General features: G+C 40.2%; 1 protein-coding gene across 3 annotated transcripts in view; it reads right to left on the bottom strand.

Moving 5' to 3' along the window:
- Positions 1–9,171, bottom strand: part of UIMC1 (ubiquitin interaction motif containing 1) — a 70,920-nt gene that overhangs the window by 37,030 nt on the left and 24,719 nt on the right. For all 3 annotated transcript variants that reach the window (XM_006763693.2, XM_006763694.2, XM_006763695.2), the window contains exons 7-8: positions 7,357–7,421; positions 4,953–5,029 (exon numbers count right to left, since the gene is read on the bottom strand). In XM_006763693.2, coding sequence (XP_006763756.2) covers positions 4,953–5,029; positions 7,357–7,421 — 142 coding nt within the window. The remainder of the gene's footprint in view (positions 1–4,952; positions 5,030–7,356; positions 7,422–9,171) is intronic.

Below are 9,171 nucleotides of genomic sequence, written 5' to 3'. Positions count from 1 at the left end.
TTATAAATTGTGCTGCTATGAACATAGGGGTACATATATTCTTTCTGATGAGTGTTTCAGGTTTCTTAGGATATATTCCTAGAAGTAGGATGACTGGGTCAAACGGGAATTCCATTTTTAATTTCTTGAGGAAACTCCATACTGTGTATGCTTAATTTCTAACTGGTGTTTTTTTATGTTGTTGATGTTCTCACTAAGTTCTGTGAATTTCCCACTAAGTTCGTTGAGTAACCTTATAACCATTGTTTTGAACTCTGTATCTGGTAGTTTTCTTGCTTCCATTTCATTTAAGGTCTTTTTCTGGATATTTCTACTGTTCTTTCATTTGAGACAGGTTTCTTTGTCTCTGCATATTGGCTGCTTCCCTATATTTATTTCTATATATTCAGTAGATCTATTACATCTCCCAGACTGGTAGAATGGCCTTGTGTAGTAGGTGTCCTGTAGGGCCCAATGGCTCAGCATTCCCAGTCACTTGAGCTGGGCACTCCAGGTGCAACCGTGTGAACTGTGTGCAATATCCTATTGTAGTTGAGCCTTGATTTATGTTGGCATCACTGGGTGGGATTGACCCCCAGGCCAATCAGTTGAGAGGCTCGGCTGAGACTACAACAGAAGAACTACTGTACTGGAGCCGACCCTATGGAGCAAGACTAGCTTCAGTGGGGCTTTGGTGCTCACCGAGTACACCCCTTGAGTGTGTCGCTCATGGAGGTAGTAGGGTTGTAATCTAGCATGGCTGAAGCTGACCACTAGGTTCACTGGCTCTGTGGCCTCTCAGGAGGTGAAAAGTCAGCCATTGCCTGTGCCCTGCCCAGGGCTACCCAGCATGAGCTACAAAACAACCTGCAGATGGCTGCTTCTTGTGTTGGGCTTGGAGGTGCCCAAGAGAGGCCAAACTATAAACTAAGGGGGGATGCTGCTAATGCTGGGCCTGGGGGCACTTATTGAGAGGTTCAGGGCACAATGAGACCAGCTGCTGCTTGTTTGAGAGATTTTACGTAAGTCCAAAGCATGAGACAAGAGAGGCCAGTTGTATGGAAAAGCCACTGGAAATGGCTTGGATGAGCCTGGAAATAAGGAGGGGCAGGGTCTCAGGAAATCACCATGGCAGGGTGAAAAATGTGAGCCAGATTGATAGAGATTCGGATATGGTGCCTGCCTGTAGGCTCTGTGGCAAGGAGTACTAAGCAAAGGAAGATTGGCCTCTGCCAGCACTTGTGTCTGGGAAAAAGTTGCCCCTCCTGCTCTCACTCTGATTCCAGACAAGTTGGTTCCTCCCTAAATGTTCCAGGTTCCTTTCAAGCTGTTGCCCCAGTGCTGGAACTCAGAGAGTGTGAGTCCAAGTAAGTCCATGGGCAGGCCCTTTAAGAGGAACTGCCTGGATCTCCTGCAGCCTCCGTGTCACTCAGCCACAATCCCTGCTGCTTTTTACAACCAGAAGTTATGGGGACTTCACTTCCCAGCACGGGAACCCTGGACTTGGGGGCCTGTTGTGGGGCTAGGAAACCTCCACAGCCAAGATATTCCTCCTGATTTTAAACTGCCATATGTGGGTGTGGGACTAGCCGGTTCCTTGATTGGCCCTGTGTCTCTGCCCCTCCTACCAGTCTCCGTGCCTTCTTAACTCCCTAGTTGTAAGGACTTCCGTTCAGCTACATTTCATGTGGTTCTGAATGATGGTTGTTCTGTATTTTTGTTTTAATTTTGATGTGGTTGTGGGAAATGGTGAGTACCACATTTACCTATGCCACCATCTTGACTGGAACACTCACATATGCCTTTCTTTAATATATTCTTAAACAGCATCTATTCATTCACACTAATTCAACAAATATTTATTCAACAAAAAGTTCCAGGCACTATATGGGCTACTGGAAATGTGGAAGTAAAAGATGAGGTCCCTCATAGTGTCATAATTCAAAGGTCAGAATACTACATAGCTCATTGGCCAAATCCAGCCAGCTGCCTGGTTTTGTTAATATTTATTTTAACACAGCCATGCTCATTCTTTTTTGTATTGTCTATAGTTGCTTTTTTGCTAAAATGGCAGAGGTGAGTAGTTTCAACAGAAACTGTATGGCCCACAAAGCCTAAATATTTACTATCTAGTCTTCTATAGAAAAAGTTTGCCAACCTCTGATATAGACCCCCTATCTCTTAATATAACAAAAGAAATGTAACTACATTTCAAAGAATAATAAATCTGGAAAAGAAATTGATCTCAGAACACAAATCCAGTAAGTTCTCTATTATGTACACTGTACACACTATACATCTAACTGATATTTCTGTGCTTCTCAAATACAATGAACGGCCAATATTGGGCAAATAAAGTACCTGAAAGATACTGAGGCATTTTCTCAAACATCAAAGAAGGATTAAGTACATGTCTAGTGTTAAATATATTTTAATAAATTATAATTTTTTAAAATTGGACAAACACAGTTTTACCATCTTGTTGGAAAAAAGATTACCGTACTTAAACTTCAAATTTTTTGTCACGTTTCCCTGAGAGATATTACCAAAAGAGACATTCAGTCTATCAGAAAAGAGTAACTGCTTACTGCTTGCACTACAGTAACAATAAAATGTCTTTAAGCTTTCTGTAAATGACTGAAATGTTTAACTGTAAAGACAACGTAAGAGGTCATTAGCTTTAGAAATAAACAATGCTAGTGTCATGCACTTTGTGGACATAAAGCTATAAATTTGCTTCTTCAACAAAGTGAGTAACTCTAAAAGGATGTCGTAATTTTCACTATCAACACTAATAGAAATTTATAAAATGAAATAGATAAGATGGATTACCATACCCAAACTGTGTTTCACTCATTTAGAACAAAGTTTTCAGACAATTTAAATGCACAGCTTTGAAATTATATATTTAGAAGTGTGTGTGTGTGTGTGTGTGTGTGTGTGTATGTGTGTTCAGAGACTCCAGAGTCCAGTTCCAAGAAGGAATTAATACTTTCTTAGCAAAAGGAACGGGTTATGAAAACCTTTTGTGATCTACTTTAGAAGTAGTTGTGTCAGCAAAAAGCTGGATTTAATTAGCAGACTAGTGATAACAGTCATGATCTAAAAGTTATCTAACCTCAGTCATAAAGGGCTTGATTTTTTTCTCTCTTATTAACTAGGGCTTTCAAGATTATTAGGCTCTGGCCAGTTTGGCTCAGTGGTTGAGCATCAACCCATAAACCAGGAGGTCAGGGTTTGATTCCAGGTCAAGACACATGCCCAGATTGCAGGCTCAATCCCCAGTAGGGGGTGTGCAGGAGGCAGCTGATTGATGATTCTCTCTCATCACTGATGTTTCTATCTCTCCCTCCCGCTTCCTTTCTCTGAAATGAAAAAAAAAACAAAAACATATTTTTTGTAAAAGATTATTGTATTTGCAGGTTCCTCCTTCAAGATTCCAGGGTGGCATCACATGCCATCATCCTAAACAGACAGACTGACTCTCAGCAGAATGGCCTAAGTTAGAAGTCCCAGACAGAGAGGGGGATAAAGCTTTCTTTTCACAAAGATAACATAGCATTTCTAAGTGCTCTTGCCAAAACTGGAGCACTTGATAGTGGACTTGCTTAGTAGGCAGTAATCCAACTACATTTCAAACAAACTAAGAAACCACTTTCAATAAAAACCAACATAGAGCTCGGCCTGTGTTGCTTGGTGGTTAGCATCGCCCCATGCACCAAGAAGTCCCCCATTCAGTTCCTGGTCAGGGCATTGAACCTGGGTTACAGGCTCAATCCCCACTAGGGGCATGCAGGAGGCAGTCGATTGATGTTTCTCTCTATCAATGTTTCTATTCCACTCCCTCTCCCTTCCTCTCTCTAAAATCAATAAAAATATATTTTTTAAAACCTAACATAGTTAAACTTTAAAATAAGTAAAGAAAGTCCTTAATGATATGCTGCTAAATGTTTAAAAATATTTACTTAACAGTTTTCTTATTTTGATTTCTTTCAAGTTTTTCCCCACAAAAACTCAAACTTAGTTTATATTAGCCTTTCTGACCTTGACAGGTTAAATAAAACCTCGGAGAAAACTAGATATAATTTATGATAATATTTGTATAATACTTGCTGCTCAAAAGTTTAAAGATTAATAGGAAGTAACTCAATCTCACATGAATAAGGTTACTGATAAAAATAATGGACCCCACATTTAAGAAAAGTCAAAAATAATAATAATAATACAAGCTAAAACAAATTGCTTAGAAAACAGTGGTTCATATCACAAAATAATTCTTCACAGTACATATTGTTCAACCCAAGAGTTCTCTTAGACCATGGGGTACCTTAGTTCCTCTAAAATTATTTATATATCAAATTTATGCTGTGCATTTTTTAATGAACAGCTCTTGTATCTAACTCAAGGTTCACATGTCTTTTCATCTCTACAATTAACAAAACCAAAGTACATAGCTTAACCAGGTTAAGTGTCTTGTCTTAGATTAAAATATAAGTCAGTGACAGAACTATGCACAAAAACTCAATTTCTTGATTCCCTATGCAATAATATCCTGTGAGTGGCAATGTAAAGCTAACTAGTAAAAGCCTCTGAGAAAAATCTGCTCAATGACTGACAGATTTAAGGACAGCCCAACTTTGAGAATCCATAAACCAAAACATAAAGTCCTCTAAGCTCTGAATGTACAATTAAGTGCTATTCCTGATGCTTTGCTGCCATCTCTGATGAGGCTAGTCAGCAAACAAGACAAACAAGCCATGTTAATTTCAAAACTCAAATATCTTTGGGAAAAGGTTGAGAATCAGAGCCAAAGTCCATAAAAAAAAAATCAGTATGTATTTGTGTATGGTGATATACACACACATCAATCACACATAAACCTCCTGGGAGTGGGATGGAAAAGTCAGACAAATTAATAGGCACAAAGATAGCTAGGGATCAGAAAGTCAGTAAAGTCACAGTGGGATGCTTACCAGGACACACAGTAATTTCCTCTGCAGAACTCTCTGGCATAAGGACTAAGCTTCTCTTACTGGTCAAAGCAGCAATGCTGAAAAAGAACCAAACCCCAAGTGAATTCCCAATAAAATAAATCAGAACACAGCACCTAAAGCAATCGTGAGTCACTCACAAAGCCACCAATAACCTGATACCTGCTGTCCAAAGCCAAAAAAGCACAACAGGGAAGCAAGGAATCAGTAGTGAAAACTCCAGGCCATTAATAGGGGAAATAAACATGCTTACAACTTTGGTTCCAGTGAAATCTCTATATGAAAAGAACACCCTTCTGGAGTCTTCACAAAGAAAGGTTGAAGGGTAAGGACTATCTATGAAGATCACAGAAGACAAAAACTACATTCCAATAAAAGGATGTCAAAGGTGTTTCAGGGTCTCCATCTCAGCCTTCTGAAGGCTAGAGATTTGTAAGCTCATAAGAGAAAATATGAAGATTCTCCTGACAGCACACTTGCAGTTAAATTTCCACTCTATCTCAAGATGTGGCTTTGTAGGCAACAAAAATAAGATACAATTCCAAACTGCCACAGAAGTTGAAAATCTCTTCTGAGAAAAACATAATTATGAATGGCTCCCCTCATCTGACCTTCTGGTTTACCCTGCCTGTTCATGGAGTGCAATCTCTTCCTGCACAGGAACACATGGCTAAGAGATCTGAGCTAGCCCCCTCATGCTCCATAGAGCTTTACCATTAGTTTGATCAAGTATACAAGAGGACACAAATCCTCACATCAACCACAGCGAAGAGAAAATAACCACCACTGATTTGTGATAAATAACTAAATCCTGATAGAAAACCACAAGTGATTTTTTTCTCTAAATAAAACATTTCATACCATTTGTTATAAACCCAAACCAGATACAGTTTACTCTGCATGTAACATTAGGACTCTATTCAAAGGGTCCATCACAAAACAATTTGCTGACATTTATAAAATGGACTAATCAATTTGAAGTCAAACCACATTGCCTGCAGTTCCAACTCTCTCCTGGTGACAAAGCGTATAATCATTTATTAAAACCTACATCTGCTCTGCACAAGGCTCACTACAACAAAGCAGAGAGGCCTAGAGGAAGCAGAACTTCAGTTAAAACCACTTCCAAAACTGTCTTAGCAGGAGAATCAAACCAAAGCCATATTCCTCAGCTCAATAAGAAATACCTAGTACTATTAACCAAAAACCTAAGAACACCAACTAAATTACAGCAAATGGCCTTAATTAATTGGGCCTCAACTTCCACATAGGAGATGGAGTAATCCCCAAAGGCCAACAAGCAGATAAAGGGAAAAGTAATTGGAAGCCTGATCCAGTTCATAACCAATCCATTACTATATATTAAAGTGAGAAGACCTAAAAAAGTAACCCTACCAATCAACCAGTGAGAATAATTAAGGAGGTAATACAAATACTACCATTTAAGAGAAAGATGATATATAATCGATGAAAAGTGGCATAGGATAGGGAGTGAGAGAGATACAGGTTCTGTGTGGCCTGAATAATATGAAGGGTTCAAAAAGGAGGTAAGTTATAAGAGTAGACTTAAAAGATATATACGGCCCAGTCAATGTAGCTCAGTGGTTGAACCAGGAGGTCACGGTTCTATTCCTGATCAGGGCACATGCCTAGGTTGCGGGCTTGATCCCCAATCAGGGGCATGCAGGAGGCAGCCTATCAATGAACCTCTCTCATCATTTAAGTATATTTTTTAAAGATGTATATGGTTTAGATATGCAGATAAAGTAAACATACTAGCAAGCAGAGGAAACAATGGGGAAAGGAGGACTAGAAGGAACATAAAGAAATCAGTTTAGAGCAGCATTTCTCAACCTGTGGGTCGCGACCCCTTTGGCGGTCGAACGACCCTTTCACAGGGGTCGCCTAAGACCATCCTGCATATAGATATTTACATTACGATTCATAACAGTAGCAACATTACAGTTATGAAGTAGCAACGAAAATAATTTTATGGTTGGGTCACAACATGAGGAACTGTATTTAAAGGACCAGAAGATTGAGAACCACTGGTTTAGAGCTTTCACATTGGCTTAGGAAGTTAGTGTACCTAGTTAAGAGAGTAGCAGGATGTAATCATTTTTCAGAAACAGTGTAAATGGGATTTGTACTAGATGGCTGGATTGGACAAGAAAACCAACAACAAAACACCCCCAAGATTTCTTCCAACCAAATATTCTAGGCTTCCATGAAGTGCATATAGGCAACAATGATTTCTCCTAGTCTATGCTTATAAAAGAGCCAAAAGATCTCTGGTAAGCTGTCCCCCAAGTCTTACTCATGTGGTTCAGCTCTCTTATTCTGGGATCAATAGAGGAGAATTCAAACCCATAACATATAATCTTACCTTTGTGACGCAGGGTCAGAGTTTCCTTCTTCAGAAGTTTCCTCAGCAAATAGACCTTGGGAAGACTGCAAAGAAATACATAACATCCTAAATATACAGGCACAGATGAACTAGTTTCTCTTCCTATAAAAAAACAACTCATTGTACAACATTATCACTCAGCAGTTAACAATAACATATTACATTATCAGTAAGTTTCAGTAAAAAGAACATTGTCTTGTGGAGACAAAAGACTGAGATTTAAATTATGGATATAATTTAATAGAAGAGTGAACCAAATTCACAATCAACACTGACAGACTGAAACACACACTTGAGATTGGCACAGGAGCTTTATAGGTACCGTGCATGCGTGAGTCAACTTAGCCACATAGATATAGAATAAACGTGCTTAATTAGACCTGCTTTCTGATTTAGCTAAACTTTTTCCTGCCCAGTGAAGCACGCCAACTTCTCTTTCAAGTAATTGTCAGCAACACAGCAGTAAATACCAATACGAAGCAGATTATTATCGTAGATCACGCAGGGAGAACAAGGGGTAAAATATTTAACTGTAGCAGCGTTTGACTATATTCTGCGCAGTGAGAAAACCTGAAGTAATTTTCAAGTTCCACCATTTCTTACTCTTTTCAGTCGGGTCAAGTTTCTAAACTTTCTAAATCTCTGTTTTCTGACAAATTAAAAGAAAATAAGATTCTACCAAGTCTCCTACCTACTCCAAGACTTCAGTGAGGATCAAATGAGATGAGGCACAGGAAAATCCTTCACAAACATTTGGTTAAAGTGTAAAATGTTTCCACCTGGCTATAAAGCAAGTCATGTTCCTGGGCTGAAGAAACTCCAGAGATGCTAGTCGCTAGGAAGAGGAAGCCAGGCATTGCTACATGACATCATTACCCAGAGCCTACAGCCACCGTTTCTGGGCTGGGCTGGGCTGGACTGGGCTGTGGACCACATTTTGCACCATGGCGTCTCGGCAGCATCGGCTGCAATTTGGTGTGGTGTCTCTCCTGGGTAGTGGTGGGGCCTGTGTCCCACTTGGGGGAAGCTGAGTGTTGGTTTGTCAGCACTAGATCCATGATGCCGTTTCTTTTTAAATGGCCAGTGCGCGTCATGGCAGCTCCTGCATTGAGCGTCTGCCTCTTGGTGGTCAGTGCACATCATAGCTTCCAGTTGGATGGTCAGAGGGATACTTAGCCTTTTATATATAGAGATATTTTTTTAATTGATTTCAGAGAGGAGGGGAGAAGAGGTAGAAACATCAATTATGAGAGAACTATTGATCAGCTGCCTCCTGCATGCCCCCTTCTGTGGACTGAGACTACAACTTGGGCAAGTACCCTGACCGGAAATCGAATCGAACTATGACATCCTGATTCATAGGTTGATGCTCAATCACTGAGCAACACCGGCCTGGCTGTTTCCTCATCTTAAAATGAGTATTAACAATTGCTTAGCTAGCCCTAGCTGGTTTTGGCTCAGTGGATAGTGTCAGCCTGTGGACTAGGGAATCCCAGGTTCGATTCCGGCCAAGGGCACATGCCCGGGTTGCAGCTCGATCCCCGCAAGGGGGCATATAGGAGACAGCTGATCAATTATTCTCTCTCATCATTGATGTTTCTATCTCTCCCTCTCCCTTCCTCTCTAAAACCAATAAAGATATTTTTTTTTAAAAAAAACTGCCTAGTCATAGCTGGTTTGGCTCAGTGGACAGAGCATTGGCCTACAGACTGAAGGGTCCCAGGCTCGATTCCAGTCAAGGGCACATGCCTGGGTTGCAGGTTTGATCCTCAGTACGGAGCGTGCAAGAGGCAG

Source organism: Myotis davidii, unplaced genomic scaffold (genome assembly GCF_000327345.1).
Source record: "Myotis davidii unplaced genomic scaffold, ASM32734v1 scaffold319, whole genome shotgun sequence".
Lineage (NCBI taxonomy): Eukaryota > Metazoa > Chordata > Mammalia > Chiroptera > Vespertilionidae > Myotis > Myotis davidii.
The sequence above is the reverse complement of the archived record's forward strand: the minus strand, read 5'-3'. Positions and strand labels throughout refer to the sequence as shown.